The 26188-nt window shown below is 41.3% G+C and overlaps 1 protein-coding gene across 1 annotated transcript; it reads left to right on the top strand.

The window, feature by feature from the left end:
- Positions 1-8005: 8005 nt before the first annotated feature.
- Positions 8006-21523, top strand: SESN3 (sestrin 3). The gene is made up of 10 exons (XM_010013096.1): positions 8006-8068; positions 11095-11292; positions 12011-12193; positions 12578-12814; positions 14173-14320; positions 16557-16672; positions 19006-19196; positions 19617-19761; positions 20581-20703; positions 21031-21523. Exons 2-9 carry the CDS (start codon positions 11098-11100, stop codon positions 20665-20667), a joined length of 1302 nt encoding a protein of 433 aa, XP_010011398.1. The 5' UTR covers positions 8006-8068; positions 11095-11097; the 3' UTR covers positions 20668-20703; positions 21031-21523.
- The last annotated feature ends 4665 nt before the right edge of the window (positions 21524-26188 follow it).

Here is a 26188-nt window from a genome sequence, read left to right as displayed (position 1 = left end):
GCATTGCACGGTGAAATACTTGGTGACAAGTAATGGAAGTGCCTGGGAAGCAGGACTGTATGGTCTGAGATCTCATAGCCACAGGTCAAACAGCTTTTCACATTGGAAAGTTCCTCAACATTTGCCTTCTGGTATTAAACTCTATGGTGAGTTTCCACACTTTGCTAGTAAAGATTTTTCAGTGTTTGGCAGTTAGTAAATATGTGGTGTTTGACAATGGTCATGGACATGGCTTGACTAACACAGCCAGCAAAATACCTTCTGTGGTCACGACACCAGTCCAGCCTTGTTGCCTCTGTCATGCAAGTAGTTGAAGCTGGGGAGGAAACAATCTTAGCGAGCTGGTGCAGAGGTCAGAGCCCAGCTTCCTCCCCTGCAACTGTGGGGGAATTGAGATGCTAATCAGAGGAGGATATTGTTATTATTTTTTCCATCAAAGTGCAAAGGTAGGACTCTGTACTTGCTGTGACCAGATCTCTTTATGCTACTGTTCAGTCTGACCTGTCTAGCTTCATCATTTCAACTGGAAACTCAGCAGTGGCTGGATTAACGTTTGTCTGGTTTCTCAAGCAGGTTGTGCAGCTGAGCCCCACGTGCCTGCCTGACATAGGAACTGTCAACCAAGGACTTCTTTAAAACTGTTAGCCAAGGACTTCTTTAAGCTAGCTTTCAGTATTTCTAGAAGAGCAGCAATTGTGCTAGCAGCTACGGTGCAGGCACGACTGTAAGAGTCTTACCCTTAGTAAAAGTCTAAATCTAAATGGTTTAAGGCACGCTGCGCCTGAGTTGTGTCTCTCTTTGCTCTTTGTCATAATGAATATGACAGCAGTGCCAAAGAGGAGAGGTGAGGGAATGTGGCCTCAGTGCCAGTCCCTGGTTAAACAATTCTCCCAGTCTGCTTTTATAGTAACCTGCAGTTAAACGCATCTTCTTTCCTATAAACTCTTGGTGATGATGATCTCTGCTGGAATACTGTAGCACTTGAGAATGTTCCAGCATGAATTGCAGTGGAGTCCGTTAAATATATTTATTTATATTTAAATACTCCAAGAATATATTTTCCTTAAAATATATTCCTGGAGTATTTTGCTGTGTACTGCTCTTACGTTAGTCTAATATTTTGAACATTTACCATTTCGAAATGCTTAAAAAAAAATCAAACCCAAAACTAAGCCACTTTCTTCACAGTCGAAGGATGCCATTATGCATTTATAGCATGGATGAATACCATTCAATTTTCCTTGTTTACAAGGCATGTATTTTCAGACAATACTTCTATTAAAAATTCTGTAGAGCATTCTTGGGAGGCAGTTCTGCCAGAGATACATGATGGATTTACATAACCCTAGGGGGTTTTCTCTCTTTTTTTTGTGTGTTTTAATATCCACCAGATATGCCTCTCTGATTGGCAGTATGCCCAATAAATCAAATGTGTGTGCCTTTATGAATTGAAGTATTTAACCATTCAATTACTGTATTGTAAAGAGACTGTGCTATCTGTAGTTAATACAGGTATTAATTCAGGCCTGACAAAGCAGCTGCTGGTTTATCTGTACTTTCTATCAGGTGTTTGTTCTACCTGGTGGTGGTGGTTTGCTGCATGGACCAAATAGGGAAGTTGGTGGAGAGTTGGAGACCCCCTGTAGGAGGATGGAGACCACATGCATGACCACGGCTGCTGCCCTTCCCCATGCTGAGCATTCAGCCCCCCAGGCATGTGGGACCCTGCTGGCAGAGCGAAACCAGGCTCGGTGAGATGGGCTGTGCTCGGGCAGGATGAGGCAGCCCTCTGCATGGGAAGCTGCGGATTAAAGGATATGCTGTGCTGCTTCAGAGGCTCTTCATTAGCAAATGTTGCTGTCCTGGCTGCTGATGAGGCAGATTAACTCGATGCAGTTTTGCCAATTTAGTGGCTAAAGGCTTATGTTCCCCAAACCAGATAATATAGGTCTGTCTCAATATGTCAGACTTGGACTAAAGCTGAAGGTGGAAGTGGGCCAAGGTATGGGTAAAACAAGTCCTAGCTTAAACCACTGAAGTTTTCCACTGTAGCTTTTGCTATTGATATCTGATGCTGTTGAAACGTAGAAAACACTCTTCTCCCATGCTGGTAGGATTTTGAATCATCTTGATGACCACAAGATCTCCTCTCCTGAAGGCACTTCCTGGGGACCACACTAACTCCAAGTATTACTGCTGTGTGTGTGGGGAGGGAAGGAGTTGAGGTTCTCCATGGACTGAGGAGGGAAGCCTCGTTTCTCTCTCTTTTTCTTTCACAATTGATCTCATCCTGAGTTAGACATCCCTAGTTCTTTTTCAGTTGCAACCAGGATCCAGCTGGCTAACTGTGATTTGGGCGTCTGTGTTTGGTCAGTTGAGTTTCACCCTTGGTATCTGATAAGGATTGGGACATGGAGAGCTCAGATTTTGAGATTTGGCTTAAATGACACAGAAATGATTCTCTAGTAACAAGGAAGTAGAAGTAGTAGCTGTTTGTCTCCCATCCTTTGCATGTTTTAATAATCAATGTCTAGGTTTGACTTGACATCTGTAGTTGAGGAAATGTTATCGAGATCTTCCCATTTTTCCAGTCAGGAGCCTCAGCCTTTCTTGGTTAGATGTACTCTGTACTTCAGGTACCTTAACGTTAAGTGTCTTTTACTTGATATATTCAGGACTATTCTGACAAAAGTACAAAACACATTTCAGGCTTCTTAAATAAAGAAGTGTTTTGCAGCATACCTGTCACCCTGGTGTTTGAAGTGCAGCCCTTGCCTGTCTGCTCCCAGTTGGAGCTGAAGGTTGGTTTTGGTTAATAGACATTATCTCCAGGACAGGGAGATTGATATGATAGAAGTGGGACTAAAAAGGTTGCAGATGTAGCCTTTCTTTATGAAAAAAGGAGATAGTTATTGGCAGAAAAGCCTATGTGCTCACTTCTGAGTTTTTCTCCTGTAGGTTGAGTGTACCAGATATCTTTCAAAGATCAAGGAACCACTGTTGGGCTTCTGCTGCCTGGCCATCCATCTTGGCTTGGGCAGAAATTGCTGCCCTTTGGTTTCTAATTAGTGTGGATTGTGTTCTTAATAGCTGGTGGAGGGTTGGGAACTTGGGATAGGCTTCCTTTTATTGTGTGAAATCCAAAAGGGCTGTAACCTGTTACCAGAGTAAAAGCTCCCCATCAATTGTGCTGCCCTGGCTCTCTTCCCAGCTCCTTGCACCACTTCATCAGCTGTTAGGCACAAAGATGCCACATTCTTAATGTTAAAAGTAACTGGTTTAAGTATTTTGAAATGCTGTTCCATAAAAAAGATTTCCTACTGTTTGACTTCCTCTGCTAATTCTCATCTTTATTGCTTAGTTTGCATTTTTGGAGTTGTACAGTCTGTTAAGAGGAAGAAAACGTTGCAAAACCACTTGAAATACCCTTAGCAAATGACTGTAGGCTCGGACTTTGCTTTGTGAACTCATTTTAACATTCTGACATTGTTTGTTCTGAATATCTCTATGGCTTCTGGAGATAGGTCCTGGGTTTAATTATACGAATGGGTCAGTCATGAAGTAACTGCACTATCAGCAAATGAAGTGTTGTGCATCGTTCCAGTTATTCCTTTTCACATTCTCTCTCTTGGCTTTTGGCTTTTCTTTATGGAAATTGTTTCAAAAACCAGGACACCCAGTTCACCACTCTCACCCAGGTGTCCCAGTGACAGATTTGAGTCAGATTATTGCCACAGCTGATAATGTGTATTATAAAGACATAGACCATGAATTTAAATAACAAAGATCCTTAGAAATGCTAGATGGTAGCAAAATTGCTTGTAGATTATGATGTAAGAAACAGTGAAATAAATAAGAAATACATACCTATTCCCTTCCCCCCCAAAAAAATCATGGTTGTTTAGGAAAAAGAGTTTATTCCTCAGAAGAAGCTAATTTTGGGATGCTCGTAGGCTTTATGTGTGATCCAGTGCTGTTTATTATCCTGATGTCCTTGCGGTGGTGGAAGGTTTTGTCAGAGAGGAGGCTCTGAGCCCCTTTGTGGGTGTTTCCCATCCACTTGCACTGCTCTGAGAGTTCACAGGGACACAAGTGGCAGCATTGCCATGGCTCACAGAATTCCCTCTTGAGGTGCAAAATGCTTCTTCCCAGTGATTTACACATACACACACCCCCGGTGCAGCATGACCACCTTGATGCTGAGTTCAGCATGAATTAGTTTCTATGTCCCACATGTGTTAGAAGCCCCCATACACCCTCATCAGTGCAACTACTTGCTTCTGTCCTATGCTTGGTGTTCATGGCTATTGAGAAGCACTTCCTAAACCAGCTGTTCCATCAGCCCCACCAGCAAGCGGCTCTGTTCTCACATCAAACTGCCTCCTTTTACAGCTCACTAAAAATAGCCATTTCTTTAAAGCCTGAGGACATGGTGACTCATGTGATAGCGAAGAAGAAGTAGGGCTATTTCTTTTACTGTAGGCTCTGGGACGATAGCCACAGTGCTGTCCCAGCACTGGCTCCTGATTGCTCCTGCTTGGGCTTCACAGCCAAGTGGCTCTGGCATCCCTTCCTTTGCTGCAGCAGCCCGGCAACTATTTGAGATGCAGGTGCCATGTCCCAGTGCCCGCAGCCTCTTGGCTCTGCAGGGAGGGTGTGTGGTCACTGCCACAGCTAAAAATAACCCCCCGAGATGGCAAGTGGCAGCTTTTGGCTCTCTGGGGTTTGGGCAGAACTTGCCCAAGGATGAAGGTGTTTCTTGGAAATTACAGACAAGTGAATGGGAAATGGTTCCACTTTGTCACCGTTAAAATTCCTGTGGACACTCCCGACACCATTGCAATGGCAGCTGAAGGACAGAAGGCAAGTGACTGATAAAGTGTTCTCAGAGCTGATTCTTCATGGATTTCTGCAGCAGCTCTGCTGTGGTCTGCAGAGGTGTCATTCTGCTGTCCATCACTGCAGTGTGCCACTGCAAAACCTGCTCCTAGGCTCTTGCTTGCAGTGGTCCCTCTCCCAGTAACCTGCTCAGTTTTCTCTGCTTATCTTTGAAGCTCTTCATCATCTTTTTCCTTCCAAAGAAGCACCCCCAAAAAGGCACTAGGCTTAATGTAAATGGAATTGGTTGCAAACCTTTTAAGGTAACTTGCTTATACTCCAGCAGTGTGTTTCTAGAGGAACGTGAAGCAGAAAATGGCTGATAATCAGCAATTTAGTTGCTGAGCAACCTGTTTCTTGCTTCAGCCACTTAGCATAAGAATCCAATTTCGGATAAGGTATTTGGGACCCTGGCTGGCTTAGTGGTGATTAGTGTAACCTGGACAGGAAAACAAACCTGCTTTCTTGGGAAGGAAGCAGCTTTGCAAGAACGTTCTCCATAAAGGACCATATATCTGCAATGTTGCTTTCTAGTTCCCATACATAGTTTTTTCATATTTGGGTTCTTGGGTAGGCCTTAAATCACTGTCATAGATAAAGCATGCCCAGAAACAGTGGTTCTTATTCACAGCTCAACAAAGCCAACATTATCACTCTTAATGCTTGCAAACTTCCCATGTTTTTATTAATAGCATCCTGAGAACTTGTGCAACCAGATGATATTTGCTCCTTTTCTTCTGACAAGCTTGTTTTAACCAGTTTTTATTGAATAAAGGCTTTGGTGTGAAGGCAAAATAATCTTTCGTGTTGATGGAAGGGAAGAGCATACACTTCTAATGCACAATAAAACAGCTCCCTGGAAGCGTGCTGTGATTAGACTCCCCAACTTGAATTATCATGTTTAAGGGTTTGGGTTTTTTAGTCTTGTTTTGGTTGGTTGCCCGTTTTTTCCAGGCTTGTGTTTTTTAGAACTGCCACCACCCAGAAGGAGCTGGGTTTTGTCATTTTTATAATACATTTAACATACCTCATTTTTCATGTCTGACTATCTCTTTGGCTTTCTGTCATCGTTCACAGGAATTGGAGATACTTGCCTATGTTCATCCACGCAAGTACCATTTCCTCCTTTCCTTCTCAGCAGTAGCTTATCTGCAGGGTCAGTGGCACTCACATTGAATGGGGAAACAGCAGAATGGAGCCCATCTCCTGCTAGAAGAAGTGTATGCATTTTTTTGCCCTGGTCTGGCCTTTGAGGTTTTCTTTGCAGAGCCTGAAGAAGCAGGGTATAGGTCAGAGAGCAAGATGGGGAAGGCAGTGGTTCAGCTCTGGTTTGGACTTGTGCTCCAGCGAGAGCTGGCAGTCTGCAGCTATCCAAGTTGTCTCACTCATGCAAGCTGCTTCTGCAAGTTATTCAGTACAAAATGGAGGTTTCAAACTAATATTAAAATAACCTTCGTAAAACATGTAAAATGCAACCTTAATGGTAATCTTGGAAATCACTTCTTGTTTTTAATGTTGGCAGAAATGACTGGCTGTTGTCAGGATTGTATATTCCAAGCTAGAAGATGTCTTCCTGTGCCTTGCATATCTGTGTGAGGAAAGGGTTACACGTGCACATACCCGCTCTCTCTACACCCTGTCGTCTTACCTTAGACTGAGTACATTTGAATCATAAGAAGTATTTTATGGGATTTGGGGGCTGTGACAGCAGGCAGAGATTGCATTAAGCTGTCTTCTGACTACTGGGCTTCATACAGTAGATCCAGCTATTTCTGCATCTTCTAGCAGCTAATTATTACAAAGTCACAAATGTAATTGTCCTGCAAGAGTTTGCTTTGGAACATCTTTCCTCAGTAATCACTGCTGATTTTTTGCATGTTTTTTCATAATCTAATTTACAAAGGACAGGATGTTTTTAAAGATCAGGACAATAGTTACGCAGCTCCAGTGGTTTCATTTTCCTGTGTGGAAATTGGTGGCACGTACCTTCTGGGACCAGCGCTGCTGTCCATGCACATGGCAGTTAAGCTTAAGCCCCCAGGTAGAGGTATTTAAGGGCCATTTGTTATGGAAAACCTTGGACTTTTGCATTAGGGGCATGAAATATTCAGTATGCGGGTCCAATACTGCTGTTGATGGGTAACTTATAAAGAATCACCAGTGTTGCAGCACAGTTAGGAACTTGAGAAAGTGTGCAGCCATAGTTCCCAGGGAGGTGGAATATAACCATAAAGAGGAAAAGAAGAAAAGACAAGAAGCAACTGCTTTAAATTACTGCAAGGGAAATTCAGGTAGGACATTAGGAAAACTTCCTAACAATCTGAGGAGTTAGTCACTGAAATAAATGACTGAGGGAGATGGAAGAACCTCTTTAAGAGGAGGCTGGACCAACATTGATCAGGAATGATGTGGAGAGTGCTGGTCCTGCCCCTTGGTGAACCAGAGCAGCAGGTAGTCTCCCTAGGCGCCCTTCACCCCTCCATCTGTGAGCAGCCACACTATGAAAGCCTCCACATTTTACCTTAGTTCAGTTTCTTAACCACTAATAAATCAAGTCCTCTGGCCCTTGTTACGCTGTCAGCCTGTTCTGTACTAAATACATCATTCTCACAGGGTGTTTCGTGACTTCTAGCTGGGGTCTGCACACCAAGGCTTCTGCTGTGTGTGGGGTTCTGGGCTCAGCAGCTGAGCAAGGCAGCCGTTTCAGCAGGTTCCTAGGAGAAGTCTTTAACTGGGTCTTATGGTTGCATGGACTGTGCTTTTCATGCCGGTATCTGGCACGCAAAGAGCTTACACCTTTCTCAACACTGAGGATCTCATTAGATGCTGATATTGAAGAAAATGGTATCTTGTTTATCACTTACTGAGTGTAGCTCTTTTGCCCTACTCCACTTTCCAAACTTCCATTCAATCCAGTAAATGGTTAATTTTAATATCATGCCAAATGTTGCAAAACTGATCTGACCAACATGGTTTGGTGCCTTCAGCTCCTTGGCAGGCTGTGAAACACCCTGGTGGCCTTGGGAAGAGAACCAAATCCAGGCCTCAAAGACCTCATCTGATGAGATAAAGTGAGTTAATATGTTCTTCCTGACACTGACCGAGTTATGTGACTGTTTTGCAGGAAAAAAGAGTGCAAGTCTCCCCACCGTTGACAAGAGGACCAAGTGCCTTTATACCAGAGAACGAAGTAAGTTTGCGGTTTAGCTGGGCTGGGCAGGTGGCACCTTTTAAGATGGGAATACTGAAAGACAGTTTTATGATGCTGCTTGTCTATGGTACTCGGATGAGCTCCTTTGCAAGCGGAAGTGATGGTTTCTCTGGAGCAGGCTCCAGTGGGTAAGAACCACCCTGCCCTTCCACACAAGTGGTGCCCTTTGACATCGTTTCAGTTGCCAGCACTCCTGGAATAGAGAGTGGCTCTGCTATTCTCATGCGGGATGGTCACTTCTCTTAATGCCAGGCCTAAGGGGAGGCCTATCCAGTATGCAGCAGTATGATTATATAGCTCTCAGAGCTGTGTCTGACCTTCAGTTTGAGAGAACCTGAAAATATGACTTAACTCAGACCACAACTGTGGTTCTTGAGAGTATTTATGGTTGAAAGGTACGGTTTGACTTCAAACTCAAGACTTCTGCCCATGATTTAATGTTCAACTTAAGCCTTGATTTGTAGCTTGCTGCAGTAAGTAGAAACTTTGCTATGATGCTGTTCTCTGTGAGCTCAGACTTCACAGTCTTACTTATTGATCAATTAATTGTGTGGGATGGCCAACTATAAAACCAGGACCTTTCGTTTTGTTTTAAGCACTTTCTAAAAGCAGGTAAGTCACATGCTAGAAGGGCCAAAAAGGCATTTTAAAAGATGAGATAGCTGCTGTTCTTCGAGTCTTTTTACATTTATTCACTGGCAAGGTTTGAATTTAAAGAAGAACAGACTGTAAAGGCTGGCAACAAGAAAACATATGGAAGCAAAAAGGAGGAGAGGTCAGAAAGAGTCTTTTAGACTTGGGAAGAGGGGAGAAGAATGAGTTCCAGCCAGCCAAACTTGTGAAGAGGATTTCTCTCTTGTATGAAATGTGAGATGAAATTGAGAAGTCAAACTTTGTAATAACTTAATGTTTCTCAAGAAGTCAGTAATTATATAAAAAGTAGAAAAATGATTGTAGTTAAAATGGTAATGTATTTGGAGAGAATTGTTAATGAATTTAATTCACAGCTGATACACCTGGTGAAGGCACTAGCCAAGGGTGCAAGGAGGAATCACAGTAGCTCACAGAAAGGAGTAACCCCAGTGGTTACTCAGTACAAGGAGGGAACCTCCACCTGTATGGATAAAACAGCTATTCAGTATCACAAACAAATGTCAAATGGTGTTTGTTAAGCAAACAGACACCTTTTTCCTCTGTTCCTTGGCATGAAATTATACAGTGGAGAGGAAGAATGTAGTTAGAGATTAGTAACACACTGAATATCTCACAAATCTTTATAATAATACTGCTCGTGTCAAAGCCTGCTTTATTGTCGTAATGGAAGGAATACGGACAGAGCAATAACAATCTAATTGTAAAGGTTCCTGTTAAAGTACCATAAAGCTTTACAAGCAGAATAAGAAAACATGTTTGTGGATCCACGGATGGTAATAAATCAGGAGGAAGTATATATACAGTGTGAAAAGGATAGTAATATAGGTGGAGATAAATCTCAGAAGCAATAATGCAGCATATTGCTATGCCTAACGTAGCAACAGTGCAGTCCTACAGGATTATATTTCAATTTTGTCAGCAGAATTTCTTCTTCATAACTTGTACTGTTACAAGGAAAACTCCTGGCAAGCTGGAGAAGATTAGAAACCTTACCAGGGGCACTAAAAATGTGATTTCCCCAAGAAACTACTAAACACGACAAAGATCTCTTAAATACATGGGAGGTGATACGCTTGCTGAAGAAGAAGGAGGATTCCTTGGGTTGGAGCAAGGGGTATAGAGTAGTAAGTGAAATAAAATGAATAAATTTCCAATGGTAAAAAAAAAATCTTAAGAAAAACTAAGGAGGCATCATTTTAGAAAAGCTGCCATAGTGAAGAGCTAAATGATGGAGCTGCCTAAGTGCTAAGTAGCTGCTGCTTCCCTTTCTTTCTGGGCCCACAAATTAAACCAGGCAGGTACAGTGGTGAGAAATGAAAAGGTCGCATGTTTCTTTGTATGTAACTTCTATATAAGATTTGGTGGGAAAATATCTGAGACACGGTCCATTCATCAGCCCATCATAAAGAAGGAAAATATATTATAAATAGAATATTTCAGCAAAAGCACTGTGTCTTCTTGGCTTTAGGCACTTTCTTCATGTGCAGGAAACCAGCTAAAATGTTTTCTCATCTCATGGTGTGTGCAATAGTAAGCTGGCTAGTTTAATACTGTGCTGTTTCAGAATAAATACTGGGTATTCTATTCTTGTGCTTGTAACTTCAGTGGTGAACATGTTGAGAACGGCTGTTCCTGGTGATAAACACTGAGTAATAGCACTAATATTGTGTCAGGGCTTGCAGTGCAAGAGCTGCTTAGTCTTTTGCTGTTTCATTTCATCTTGTGCCCAAGGTTTGGATTGGTTGGAATAATTAAAGAACAGCTTTTGTTTAAAGAAAGCATTAAATTCCTATTCTAAATAATACTTGAATGTTATGGACAAATTAGCATTTGATCTCCCCTTCAATTATACAGGCGCAGAAGGGGTAGATTGCCAGGGCTGTTTCTGTAATTTGGTTACATAGCCCAGTTCCTCTCCATTAATTTTGAAATTGGTTTTAGGGCTGAATGCTGGGGTGGTGTGTGTCTATACAGGCTGACTTCCATAAAGACTCGATCTTCCATTTAGCTCTTCCTTACTTCCAGCTCTCTGTACAGGTTTGACATTAAGCATCTGCAAGTTCAGCTGTTTTGGAAAGATCTACAGAAAATGTCTTTTGGGCTTTGTAGAAACATATTAAAATAACAGAGGTACAGTGTAAAGTGCTGTTCAGTTCTTAGTATACAAGTAGCATCTCTATGTGCGTATTTGCACACATGCAGGCACGTATATTTACAAACATACATCTGGATCCAGCATTGCCCTTAAGTTTGTACACAAGTAAACCTTTCATAGTGCAGTATGTTTCTCTGCAGGGGTAAAGCTAGAGAAAATCTCTTCCTCTGTTAAGTTCTTCCATCATATTTTCCAGGTTATGCAAGCAAATGGTTTGGATGAACGTACTAATCTTCTTGTGGAAGAATACTCTACGTCTGGCCGCCTGGACAACATCACACAGGTCATGAGCATCCATACTCAGTACCTGGAGTCTTTCCTCCGCAGCCAGTTCTACATGCTGCGCATGGATGGGCCCCTTCCTTTGCCCTATAGGCACTACATTGCTATAATGGTATGTACCAACTGGCTATATATTTTCTTCTATGACCTCGAATTGCATATTTAAAAGAGAAGAAGAAAGGAAGACTTTAGAAAGGAGAGACTAATGTGACATTTTGACAGGGGGTGAATTTTTGTAGTTGATTTTCATCAGAATAAAGCATGCCCAGCCAGAGGTTTTCAGTGAGAAGGGAGAATTGACAATGTACATGTTTCCCTGTTTCCCACAGTGCTACACTTCTCACATGCCCACTAGAGTGAGGTTTTACAGAGTGCAGTTAAAACTGTGTAACCTTATTTCTGGATATTAACCCTCAGTGCACAGCAGTCAGTGGAGACACAGTGGACTCAAGTCACAGTAAATTCCAGATACACACCGTGAGGATGCTGAGACATTGCAATGGGCACTAGTAGAGGTTGTGTGATCTCCAAGGATGGAGGTGTTGTCTGGACAAGGCTCCGAGCAACTTGATCTAAGTCAGCCCTGCTGTGAGCAGGGGCTTGGACCATATCTCCTCTGGAGTTCTCTTCCAACCTAAATTTGATTCTGCAATTCAAAGTACTGTAATGAAATGTATCTTTATTGGAGAATCCTCTGTATGTATAGAAATGCAATATAAAATATGGTCCTTTGGAATTGAATTGTTTGGGGGTTTGTGTGTCCTCTACCTGCAACAAAATCAAATTACACACTAATGTGCTTCACTTTTCTCTCTCTTTAACTATTTCAGGCTGCTGCCAGACATCAGTGTTCCTACCTAATAAATATGCACGTGGATGAGTTTCTGAAGACTGGTGGGATTGCAGAGTGGCTGAATGGTTTGGAATACATTCCCCAAAGACTGAAAAATCTGAACGAAATAAACAAGCTCCTTGCACACCGGCCCTGGCTAATCACAAAAGAGCACATTCAGGTACCTGCTTAGTCCTGCCCTGTAACAGCAGTAAATGTCCAGTAATAAGAACTGCTCAGAACTATGCAAGTGTCTGGTTAGGCTTCATTACCCTAGGTTAAAACATTCAGGGAAGCACTAGAACATCAAATAAGCCAAGAAATTCTCCTGTGTGACAAAGCCAACAGGGTTTACTTTTTAGGAATAGCATTGGCTAAAATAACCCCAAAAGAAAAGAGGTGATAGATCTTAGGTGTCTCTTTTTTTTAAATCAGTGCGAGTTTGTGTGCAAGAGGAATGTGGTATTCTTGGAAGAAAGGAATTGATCCCTTTTTAAAAGTGCTTATAGAAAATCTGGGGTCCAAAAGAAATCTTATATTTACACTTTTTTTATTCTCATTTCAGAAACTTGTCAAGACTGGGGAAAATAATTGGTCTCTTCCTGAACTGGTGCATGCTGTTGTCCTGTTGGCACATTATCATGCCTTGGCAAGTTTTGTGTTTGGTAGTGGCATTAATCCAGAGAGAGATCCGGATACATCTAATGGAGTCAGACTTATAGCAGTCAACAACTTCTGTGTCTGTGATCTTGCCAATGACAACAACATAGAAAATGCATCCCTCACAAGTAGCAACTTTGGGGTTAGTGTTACAAGAAGATTCTTTTGCTTGCCTCTGTTTTGCATTAGAAAACTTTCTTCCATTCTTTCCTGTTTAAATTTCCGGGTATTTGAAAGATTTTGTCTACTTTACTGGAATGCTTGGGTCTGGTAACTCTCATGTTCACTCCAGCAGTTTTCAGTGTCACCTATTGAAAACCACATTGTAACGGTGGATGGTAGTCAGAGCAAGGGGATTTTGATAGTTAATCTCACAACCCATTGGGCAAGACTAAAACTTTGCTTTTAGCTGAAAGCTTAAAGTCCCAGTTTCTTCAGTGCATTGCTGACTGAAGCATTGTGTCATCCATGTTCCAGACATGTGGAATGAAAAAAGAAATGGGGTAATGTCCTGGGTTCTGCTTAAACCACGACAAGGGGAAAAAAAAAGAAAAAAAGCCCCAACACAAGTAATAGTAATAATCTTAATAATAATTATCATCATGATAATGATGATTTTTTACTTCAAGGCCTACAATCACGAAACAGGTCAAGTCTGAAACACTTCTATGTAGAAGGGAGGAAATCTCTGAAATAAAATGATTTAATTCTTCATGCTGGTGTTCCAGTCATGTATCAACCAACAGAGAACTTTGATTACTAGCTAATTAACTTAAATGTGGGATTTTTTTTCTGAAAGTGGCTCTATAGTGCTTTGAAGACATGTCCTTGCATTAATGCCGGCTGAGGAACTGGCCTCATTGCCTTTGATGGAAGATCAGAATTATGATTAGAGTCACTAGATATGTTTTAAAGAATTAGCAGCACAATGTGCACATGTGGTTACTCAGTTCAGTTGCTGTATCTTACATTTCTGGGCTGTAGCTCAAATCACAGGGGTGTCTTACTCCCCATTTGGGGTGGACAAGGGGCTGCTGCCGACTCTGGTTCTTGCTGAGTAGCTTACTAGAAAACGATTATAGCTATGGGCAGAAAAACAGAATCAAAAGGAAAAGATGGAAAAGAAAACCCGAACAATTTATCTTATGAAAAATCTGAATGATAAGTGCAGATCACAGAACCCAAAACCATCTACGTGATGGAATATGTATTATAAGCAACTGTGGTTTCCACATTCAAACACCACCTCTTCCACTGTTAATCCCACCACAGGCAATTACTGTGATATCTTAGATTAACCCTTCCCAGCTCCCTTCTTCTCACTGTCTGAAAGCTGTTTGAAGCTGTTTGTCTGTGCTGTCTGTGACAAAATGCGTCTGGCTTGAATTTTTGTGTTTGCTGCTATCTGTTTTTGAGAAGGTTTGTTGTCAAGCATGAAATCTGAAGATGACACATGTTGTCTATCTTCTAATTTTGCAGAATGTCATGGTGTTTTTGCAGATTGCAGATTCTTTAAGTGAGCTGGAAGCCTTAATGGAAAGGATGAAGAGGCTACAAGAAGATAAAGAGGATGAAGAAGCCTCTCAGGAAGAAATGGCAACTCGCTTTGAAAAGGAGAAGAAGGAGAGTCTGCTAGTAATTAGTGGAGGTATTTGTGCTTTTCCAGTTCCGTTTTGTTTGTGCTTTGTAAGAACTAAATACTTGAAGCCAGTTCAGTGACTACAGCTTTTTCTGTCCATGTCTTCATTCTCTCTTTGTCTAGTAGGAGTGTAGTAAGGATGGTCCTGTCACTTGCTACATCTGCTTTAGATTTCTTGATTGGCAAATAACACCACCCTTTTGGCTACTTGAAATTTAGTTTTTGTATATTAACAAAAAAAAGCCTGCAGGCTTCTCTAAAAAGTTGGGTGTAATTTTCTCTTTATGTGCCCTGTATCTTCAGATTAATTCACTCTTGTAGATACTCAGTAATATTTCACAGGTTTAGGTTCTGCAGTGCTTAGAACTTCAATGACACTCATACGTAGCCTTCAGATACGACATTTAGCTCAGGAAATGGATTGGGAGGAGACTCAGCACCTTTACTATTTACTGCCCACCTGGAAAGGACATTTCTGACTTGCCATTCTGAGTGATCACACTGCTGGGCTGTTCCACTGCCTGTGTTGTGGTAGAGATTTTTAGGCAGGTTTTTTATTCTCGAATGATGTTCAACAACTTCTGAGCTGAAAGCTTCTTTTCCAGTATTCTTCATATGGTCTGAAGGCCTTCATCTCTAACAAACCCTACAGTTAAATCTGCTTCCTGTAGACAGGAAGGTGGGTTTGTTTTTCCAAAGAAAACGTTTGAAGAAAGAATACAGAAGACAATCAGAATCTCCAGCCATTTCCTGATAGTTTAGGCTACTTGAAGATGACAGCTTGTGTCTTTCTAAGTAGTAACCCTTAAAATGCTTCACATTTTACTGACACTGGGATGCTGACACTGTGTGTATTAGATCTCGATAGCTTCAGACCAAATGTGCTTGAATGTATTTGGTTTTGTGCACTAAGCCCAAAAAGGAGAAAGAGTATTTTGTGGATCAGCACAGAGATTGCTTTGTGGCTCTCAAAATCTCTGAAAGAAGATACATCCAGCAATATCATGGCTGGATTTTAAGAAATGGACGTTGTCCGTTGTTCTGTTTTCGTTTGGATAGACAGTACCAACAGATAAACAAACATCCATTGCAGTTTCATTATCAAATCAGGACTTCCATGAGTCTCTGCATCTTCAAGTGTATGCAGAAGAGGAGCTTGGGACAGAAGCAGCTTTTTGATGGGGTTGCTGATAGTTTTGTTGACTTTCCTCTTTGCCTTTTGCTGGTTTGAGTTGAGGAGTCAGTATGTGTTGGGCCTTTACCCTTTCATGGGAGACAGTCCTTGTCAGGGGAGAAGAACGTTTGTGTGCAGGGTTCTTCTTCGCTGAGGATTTGCTGTAGCAGGATTTGCTGTAGCAGATGTTGTGCGAGCTTCCTCCTACACAGTTATGTTTTGATTGTTTAATGAGGCAAAGAGGAGATAAAGCACTTCTGCAATTCTTAGATTAACTGACTTTTCAAGGTGCTAACAGTGGACATATGGCAACTGTTCTGTCAGTGCATATGGAAGCAAGCCAGGATTTTTAACATCAGGGTCAAATGCAGTCAGCTATGCAGTAGTCAACTTCTGCGGAGGTAGTTACACAATCGAGCCACCTGTTTATTTGGGAGGGAAAGATTGATTCCTGATAGAGAACCTGCGCTTGCTTAGTGACATGATTTGGAGCTCTTTGAAGATGCTTGGTTACTAAAGCTTCTAGCAGAATTTCAGCCCGATGTACTGTAGAGCTCTTTGCTTTCATATAATCTCCAACTGATATTTACAAGTGGAGTGTGGCATTGCTTGCTGGTTGCTCATACTCCAGGTTACAGAACAGAGCTGGTGTAATTCCTGACACCACACTTGCTCAGCATAGCAAGCCTGTTGTGAAGGGTACGTTTTTCTATTTCTTATCCTAGCACAGTAACTTTACTAATGGGATTTGTCTTCCTGCTTTGAGATACCTAGCCTCCCTCAGAAGTTAACACAGAGAAAAGCACACCTCCAGACAGAATTTAGCCCTCTCTTCCCCTTTTTTAGAAGTACATTAGATGTCTGGTGTAAGCTGACATTTAGTTGGCTCGATGAAAGGGATGGATCCCATACAAGCAGATTTGGGTTGAAATGTTCCTTTCCTTCGTACCGCTCTCTTCCTTTGCACAACTTCTAAAATTGTTCTTTAGCTCTGTAGTAGGGTGGTAGTTGGAAGTCAGCACTAACTCTTGTACTAGCCTAAAGCAAAGCATTTTGCTGTTTTATTCACAGCATTTGATGATGAAATAGTTTCTACAGATGTCTCCCGCTATATTGAAGATCCTGGATTTGGGTACAAAGACTTTGCAAGGCGAGGAGAAGATCATCTGCCAACATTCAGAGCTCAGGTACTATATCTTTACCATACATTCACTGAAAAGTGTTTGTATATCTCATGACAGGGCAAGTAGCAGGAAGTGACTCTAGTGGGGCATGTTTGTTGCATGCTCCTTTTCTTGTTCTGGTCCGTTAAACAACTTGCAAGCTTCCATAAATATACCTGAGATGAGTATTTTACTATTCAGACAAGTGAATATTGAGCTTTCAGTCTTAGTCCAGTTATTACCAGAATTAATGTTTGAAAACTGTAAAGCATATCACTAACTCTGGCATAAAAGTGAAAGGCAGAAAAGAAAGAATTTCTTCGCTGTCCCTTCAGATGTTGTAGGAAAAAATCCACTGGAAGAACTCTTTATTCCTGTCATTTTATCAAGTATTCTCTGTCCAGTGGTTATCAAAACCCACATGTATATATGAGAGCAGTTTGGTGAGTATCATTCTCATATATGCCCCAAATCACTGGACTTTAAATGTCAGGAAAGAAAAGGAGATCCTAAATACAATTACTGAAGTTTGTGGCTATATTTGAATATATTTTTTTAGTGCTGTTTAAAGAAAAAAATAATCATTTTATCTGTCATTTTTCTTACATATTGGCATCTTTTTCCATGACCAGACTCATAAACTTCATAATATATATAACAGGAGGGACTTTCTGGGTGCTTCTGTTCCAGCTTATAGATTAATCAGCAGTCTAGCAATAAATTGTAAGCAATGGAAGAAATCTTAAAGCAAATCAGAGAATTTCAATTAAAAACACAGCGGGTGCAGGAAAACTCCATGGTCAGAAGATGTATCTAAGACTGTAAAATGAAGAATCCATAATCACGCTCAGGAAATGTATTTAGCTATATAGCAGTCTCTGTTGATCTGGGTAATTTATTCTCTGGTCTTTATATGAGCCTGAAGTAGAGAGATACTGCCAAAAAGAATAAGGCAGAATGAGTGCCTGTAAATCAGACATTCTGCTTAACTACTTTAGGAGCATCAGGCTTCCATGGAAAAAAGCTCTACAGAAGTTGAAATTGGAACTAAAACATCTCTGCTCTTAAATAAACAGGACAGCTTCTAGCCTACATTCAAAGGAGTCACCTTGATAATTTAACTTTATTAGTAAGTCCTGCTCTTAAGCGGTTAAATGTATATACCAAGCCTCCTAAAAGATCTGCTGTTAATGCTGTTCAAATTGCAGTAGCATCCCCAGACCCTGAAATAAATCTAATACTTATTCTGATAAAACAAGACTGACTTTATCTCTGGGTTTTAAATTTAGTAATAGAAAAAGCTATTCCATACACAGCAGAATGTCTTTAAAATGAGGTTTTCTTCTTTTTTCATTGTTAGTATGGATCAACTGCTGTTAGTAAACAGCACTTTCCTCCTCCTGAGGCTTCTGGCTTTCAGAGGCTTTTGTGGTGCCCCAGGTGTCCTGGACACGTTTACAGGGCTGGTTTGGTACCACATATATCTAACAAGCCTTAGAGTCTTCTGAAGTGGCAGCTGGAGGCCAGATATGATGTGGCATGTTTCAGACATTATTGAGTGCCTGCATTAGGCAGTTGTATGCTGTCCTATGTACTCCTCCCCACTGTCCTCATCAGGGGGGCAGTCTCTAAAGCACCTGGGTGAGGAGCCTTGCCCACCAGTAACATTTGAAATCAGTCAGACACGGGAAGGACGTGGAGATGATGCCCTCGATTGTAAAGATAGCATCAGTTACTGAATGATTGAACACTCGCCAAGGATGTGGGCAAACTAACGTGTTCTGTGTAACCGCAGCATGGAGAGTGGTTGCACACTGCTCTGAAACAGGGTCATTCTCCCTGCTGATGCTGGGCCACCAGTCTGCAAAGATTTCCCATTCCTGGTAAGAGCAGGCAAGCTTTTGTCCTTGCAGTCTGGGTGCTTGTCTAAGACCAAAAAGGCATGGATTTTATTAGTTTGCTCAAGGACAGTTTAGCGCTTTACCAATGATTGTACATCCTGGCTGGAAGTCAAAATACTCCATCTCTGCTCAGAGCTATCCATCAAAGCCTCCAAGAAGAGCAAGTTTTTAAACTTACAGGCCCTCCAACATAGAATGACACTGGTTGAGTGGCACAGCTTGGATTTTTTCTTCTGTAGGCTCATGATACCCAGCTGGAGGTGGGGTGCTGCAGTATGATATTCACTGCCTGGAAAGCTGGGGGAATGGAGCAGGTGATATGGATGGAGGGATCAAAATGCGTATCTTCTGAAGGGAATGAAGTTAGAACTAGAAGCCAACGAAACTATTGAGCTATAGAGGGGATCAGGTAGCGACTTCATTTGTACATTTATATATTTCCTTCTCTTCCTGCAGGACTATACTTGGGAAAATCATGGCTTTTCCCTTGTAAACAGGCTTTATTCTGATATTGGGCATCTCCTCGATGAGAAGTTTCGGATGGTATATAACCTCACGTATAACACTATGGCAACACATGAAGATGTTGATACAACTACCCTACGAAGAGCTTTATTTAACTATGTCCACTGTATGTATGGAATCAGGTATGGACAAAAATCCCATGGCTTTAGGAGTGCATTTTAAACTGTGTATACAGAATGAAAACTGAATCATGTGAAAAGCATTATTGTAAACTCCAGGTGTTAAAATGGAGATGATACCTCAGTCTGGAAGATAGAATGGTTTTGCTGGCATATCAGTATAACTTTTGCTTCCAGTGGAGAAAATGATTATGAATCTGGATGGAAATTATTACAGACATACTTTTCTGAAGCCAGCATATATCCATCGTTCAGGAAAAACAGCATCCTAGTACTGAGCCTTTTATTTAGATCCTCTGTTAGCAGGGGGTTTTGTAGTGTGTATAATAAACGCTCCAATTCCCAAACATAAAAACATAATGCTTCAAAAGACCATGCTTTTAAAAACTTATATCCAACAGAATGCTTTCCTGTGTTATTTAGGTATGATGACTATGATTATGGAGAAGTTAATCAGTTACTTGAACGCAGCCTGAAGGTTTACATAAAGACAGTGACCTGCTACCCAGAGAGGACTACCAAGCGCATGTACGATAGTTACTGGCGTCAGTTCAAGCACTCGGAGAAGGTACGGATTTCAAAGCCAAACTGGCTTTGTGGAGACCCCCATGCTGTTTAGAAATTAAAGTATGGTGACACCTAAACATACAGCATCTGTGAAACAAACGGGTTTTACCCAGAGAAAAACAAATGAGATGAATTCCTTGAGCGTTAAGTATCAATTTTACAAAAATACTTCTTAGTGTACTGGAAATGCCAGTTCTTCTTTTGCTATCATTTTGAGTGATCTCTCCATAAAATTGAGCTGACAACTGTGAAAGAAAAGTAGATAAACTTGGGAATGTAGAAGCAGTCAACCGTGCCAATACTTGGGATTTGGGGATCAAAAAAGACCTTAACTCGTACATATGAGTTAATCTTCATGGTGTGTTTCATCAGTAGAAATGTCAACGTGCCTTTGCACATCCAAGGTAAATGCTTCCTGACAAGAGTCAGTGCCTGTGTGCCTGATAACCTGTCTGGCAGGTAAACCATTCCTTAGGCTGTGCTCCTATATAGCGTTCACACGTGGTAGTAATGAACACAAAATAAAGTTTATAGAGAACTAATGCCATTAGGATACAAAAATGGTTTTACTGGGGCTTCTGAGATGGAAGATCGCTCAAAGCAGCAGTTGAGGCTAGTTCCTTGCAGTCCTGTGGTGTGGTCTGGCATTGGCATACGACACAGCTGTTTGGAGAGGAACTGGAGTCCTGCAGCAGGGTACAGGGAGAAAGGACGTGGGTTCTTGCAGTGATGCTTTACTAAAGCCTATAAATTCTAGCCTAAATGAATAAATAATGTTGCATTCAGAGGTGAACTAAACGGCTCATTTAATTTCTAACAGGTTCATGTCAATCTACTTCTAATGGAAGCTCGTATGCAAGCGGAACTTCTGTATGCCCTTCGTGCCATAACTCGTCACTTAACCTGAAGCATCCGCTGGGCAGGAGTAAAGGAGATTTACTGAGTATGTAAAGACCTTTTGAAATAGATACACACCAGAAGCTGTTTGTGATGTAGCATCAGGTTATTCAATTCTCTAGTGTCAAAGTTTAGCCGTGCTTCTTGGCGGCTGTAATGTGCAATGACGTGTTTTATTTTCTTGATGCTTAACATTACTAATGATAACAAAAGTAACACTGAGGAGCACTACTCTGCATTGTTTCCGGCCAGATTTCTGCGCAGTGGTCAGGATCCTGAAACTGGTTTTGTTATATCCAATCCTACCGCTTTGTTCTTTAAGCACCGGAGTGAAGTGCTTAGGGACTTCTTTTTCCAAGCAATCATTTTTCAGATTAGTGGAGTCCAGCAGGAGATGGGTTCTGCCTGTCCTGAGAACACACCACCACGTCGTGACTCGTGACAGAGACGCGCGGGCTGCGTTGCATTGAATTGCCCACTGGATTCTTCTGTGTCTCCTGGAGAAGGCTTGCCAGTCACTGTCTTACTACAGCAGTCGAAGGTGACGTGAGATGTGGATGTGAACATTGAGCACACTGTAATGTGAAATCAATCATGATAAATCCTACAGCATGCTACTGAAGTGCGAAACTCATCTGCTTTGTCATGCCCCTTCCCAAGAGAAGAGGCCTCACGATTTCCCATTTCAGCCACACTTACTGTGTTCCAATCATGCATAATCTTGTTTTACTGACAGTCACCCTCAGTTGTCCTTACAATATCCATGTTCATCACGTGTTGCAATTTGTTTAGTTGGCACCTATAAAGTTAATACACAGGCTGACCAAAAATAGGGTTGTGGGTTTTTTTGCACTCTCTTCTTTCTCAATGTTCTAACTAAGGAAAGTAAAGGCAGGCTAGCATATCTGTTCTTTCATATTGGATGTGTAGAAATTTATTTCCCATAACCTTTTCATAGCATGAAATTTTAATACTTAAAGAAGTTTCTATGCATTAGTGTGAGTGAACAAAAGAAAAGTGCAATATTTAAAAAGAAAGCAAGCTTTTTTCCCTATCATGCCACTGCTAAAGTGTCCTTCTTACATAGCCATAAAGAAATTTTAAAACCAAATTTCTTTATTGTCTAAGGCCTAGCAGTTTTGTTTTAGCTTTTACGGCTTAAGACAACCTGATACTGAGATGCCAAAGCATCCCCAAAACAAAGCATTCTTGGACAACCAGTAATATTGGGGAAGGGAAGAATTAAGCTGCCAAAAATGTCACACTTTTGTGCTGTTTTCTGTTGCTTTCAACTAATTTCTAAGAGCACAAAATGTTGATATTTATAGCTTTATTTTGTATTGCATTTAATGAACCAGTGAAGTGCCTAAAGAGATGCTTAAACTTACCCAGTAGGATGCAAGTTGTCACCGCTTCAGCTTCCGTCTGTTGGTTTGGGCTTTTCATACTTCTCTGAGGAGGGTGACCTTTGTTTCTGTTGCATACATTCAAAACTAACTGGATAGGTTTATTTTTAATGTGCCATTGGATTGTAGAAGTTAATACAGGATTATTTTTTTCCATTGGTGATTGCAGAATAGTTAAAAAAACTACTATTAGTCGTATTCAAACACTTTTCATTGACAAAACCATGGACCAGAGCGCTCCTTAAGTCAGTTTTCTCTTTCCTTCCCTTTTCCTGAACCTTGCTGTGACTCCACATGTTGGTTTTTTTGCTTTATCTGTCTGTTCCAGATTGGAAAGCGAAATGATTGTACACTTTTCTGCACTTTCAGACTGCAGAATTTGCATGTGAAAACCTTTTGAGGAAGGAATCAGTAATAATGGGGTTTTTTTAATGTAATGTTGACTATTTAGAAAACTACCCAATAGAGAGCATCAGGGAGAGCACTGGGTAAAACATCACGTTTATTTATCTTGTATAGCTAACTGCAAAGATTTCTCAGAAGTATTGAGATGCTCCTATGTATGAACTTAGATTAACTTCCTAAGTTGTTACGATCCTTTTTGCTCCCTCTTGTGACTGTAGTGGCCAAACCTAACGGCTTTTGTGCGTAAAACAGTTCTGCTGAGAGAAGTTTTCATGCAATACGTTTAGTTTTCCTCAAGTGATGGGAACTGTACAGTACTACTTTCAATTCCTTTGCTTTGAGAAGTCAAGTAGTTCTCAAGAAGCACAGTTGAGCTCTGGAAAGGAGGTGAAACTAGATTTGGGTGACTAATATGATGGCTTAGTTTCCCTTCAGGAAAGCAAAGACTCTTAGAGCAGGTCGAGTTTTACATTTGGAAACATGAGTGCCTTTACTTCTTTCCTTATGATATATTCTTGCCAGCTCAGATGCCTTGTGAGCAAAGTACATGAGCAGATTTGAAATACAGCAACCATAAATGGATTGCTTCGTAAAATTTGTAGTAAACCAGTGATTTCTTCTTTTTTCTTTCAAGGTGCCATACCAAGTCACGTATGGCCTGCAAGACATTCCACCGTAGGAAATGTCATTGTACAACTAGTTTGCTATTTCTCTCCTTTTTTTTTTAATATTAAATGCAAACTTTAAGCTTCTGGAAATATTTTCCATGTGGCTTTTGTTGTTTGGTTTTTTTTTCCCCCAAGTATTGCATTTACAGTGTAACAATTTATAGCCTAGTTTTTATACTCAAATTTATCATTTTGAATAGGCGTTTGTTCAGAATAGGTGTTTAAAGTCAGACAACTCTACCATACACTTTACGCACGCTTTAGGCTCACACTGTGCCAAATTTTAATGTACAAGTGTTCTTGGATGTTTTTTGCATTTTGAAAGCACTCGTGAATGTGAATCTTTACACTTTGTGTATTAATATTATCCTTACAAGTACCATAATCATTGCAAGTGCAGATACTCTCCCTCCGTGTTCCTTTATTGGAATTGGTATTTACCAGCGTTAATGTTAGTCCACAAAACCCCCACTGTGACCAACATAAAAACAAAGTGTACAGCCTCCTGTCTGCAGCAGAGAAAGCTTGGTAGGCACAAATTAACCAGCTCGCAGAGGGAATGCTCTTAAGTAGGGAACAGAGCCTTTGAGCATGGACAGCTTCTTATCATTGCAGAGTCGCTTCAGACTGCGTGCTGGGACAGAGTATGTTCTGGCTGAAATTGCTCCGTTTTTTTGCTAATGAAGAGAAGTGGAAAACATGCCCATTGGAGAAAGCGTTTGCATTTCCCAGAACACTCCACCTGCAGCTGAACGTCACAAGAGGGGCATCAGACAGGAACAGAAACCATTTTAAACTAGGGTGCAGTTTGTGCAGATAGCGGCTAAAGCCAATTTTGTGGTATCCTGAGAGAATTTTGAGCTGTAGATGGATTTATTTGCATCAAGACTGAACTGAAACATACATTCTTTGTCCTAAAGCCTTCATTAAAACGAAAAGGATGTACTTTCAGCTTTAGGAGTTAAAGAATTGCCCCTATCAGCTCTTCCTATGTATTGAACTTTAAGGACAGGAAAATCAGTGATTGCAAACAATTCTAAATGCAGATCTCTATAAATTTAGAACAGATAGAAAAGAACAAAAAGGAAAACATTTTGCTTCTCTGTTACTTGAGTGCAGAAGGTCAAAGCTCCAGATTCCTCAAAGTATTTTTGTTCATAGCGTTGTTGTAGATGTTTTCATGGGATTTGGAAAAAGCAGGAGTTGCCTAAATTTCAGTGGGAATTTAAGCACTTAGCAAAATCCTACAAGGTGCCCACTTGCGTTTTTGAGTTAGGTTTTTAAAGATACTTAGTCACCAAAATTAAACAGAATAAAATCAGTTTCCATAGAGATTAAAGGAATAATGTGTAGCAGACCCATGTGATTCACAGCGATCGTTAATGAAATGGGTTGTTTTGGGGACTTAATATAGGCGTAGAGAAATCTTTCCCAAAGCAGTTAAACTGTAAGCTGCTGCTCTTGCAGGACAGGTTCTCGATGTTTCTCATGCATGTGTGTTTCCATTAACATAGGCATGCATTTCAGGCTCATGTTCCAGAGTTTGGACTCCCTTTTAGAAGAGCTGGATTGGATTTAGCAGTTATGGGTGGTAGCAAGTGAATACTTGGTAGCTGGTGCCCAGACTACAAAGTTTTGGCCAAAAAGAAATCCTCCAAATCTTGATTTCGAGTGTTCAGTTAATTTCCTTGAAAGTTTGGATCCTTCTCCCATAAATAAGGGGTGATGTTGCACAGAATAGGGGGAGGAAGGAGTGAATTCATTGTAAATGAACCTTCCTGGAGCCAATCTGAATATAAAGCTGTAAGAGTTGGTTTGCTGTAAGCGATCATTCCAAGAGCTGGACAGAAATGTCAATTTTCACTACATGAACTCCAGATTTTTTCTCCCCAGCACTATGTTTGTCTGAAGAGGTGCACCCACCAGCTTTTCCACATTGGGAATTGTAAATGAGATTTTTTATCTCCAAATGAAACTGAATTTAGCATTTCATACTTACTGCATAAATCACAGGTGTGGGAGATGGAGAGAGCACAGTAGCACAAGGAAACTTTAGGAGCATTTTGATCAGTGTTAACGCATCCCTTAGAGCACATTTCCTGGCATGTGGTCATGCTGCTGCTCCCCCAACTTACATCAGGTCTCTCTGGCAGACATTTAATCCTTCTGCTGCTCACCAGGGGCAAAAATTGTCATTTTCCAACCTGCCACCGTGCATCAAGTGCTTCCTGTCTTCCCAACTCACAACCCCTAGCAGTCATGCAGGGACAGCCTCCTAGCCTTAGCCTTGTAAAACAATGCTAGGTTCCTCTATTGCCCTTTGAGTTCAGAGGGACTTTCTCATGTTCAGAAGCACTTAATTGTTGTATTAGGTTATTTCTGGACAGGAAAATTCTAAATCTGGTTCAAAAGGATGACAGTCAGTGCTCACAGCATCTAGGTAGCATTTGCCAGTAGCGTATTAGGTCCCATCTCTGGAGTTACAGTAATAATCCAGTGGATCCAGTAAGGAAATGCTTTCTTTGGCAAGACTCCCCATGCTTGAGCCGTTCAGCCATGCAGGTTTCTTTGAGGGACATCTAATGGGGGATTTGAGGTCATCTTGTGACAGGCAGCTCCTCGGGTGCCTTGCAGCCGGCCTCCAGAACAAGTGGATTTGGGTTTTTCACTTACCTATGGGACGAATCCAAATGCACTCCATGGAGTGGCTGCTGGAGACATAGGCAGGGTTGGGTGTTCCTACAGGTACTGAGCATCACCAGGGCTCGTGGAGAATAGACACCCGAGTTCTGCTTTTGTTCCCGACAGCAGTTAAAGGTAGCACTGAAGATGCCAATTAATATACTGGTAGTGGGGAGCAAGCCATGCTGTCAGCATGAGGAGGTACAGACCACAGGCACTCGTGAGGGGACACAACCAGTGCAGGAGGAGCTGACGTGTTGGTCAGCTGAAGAAACTTGACCAATGTGTCTGAGAGGTTCTTGTGCTTGTCTGTGCTTAGCGGAGGTGGTGGGAGATGTCTCATTCTGACGGGTCCAAAGGGCTTCTGTAG

This window comes from Nestor notabilis, unplaced genomic scaffold (genome assembly GCF_000696875.1).
Source record: "Nestor notabilis isolate BGI_N333 unplaced genomic scaffold, ASM69687v1 scaffold21914, whole genome shotgun sequence".
Lineage (NCBI taxonomy): Eukaryota > Metazoa > Chordata > Aves > Psittaciformes > Psittacidae > Nestor > Nestor notabilis.
The sequence above is the reverse complement of the archived record's forward strand: the minus strand, read 5'-3'. Positions and strand labels throughout refer to the sequence as shown.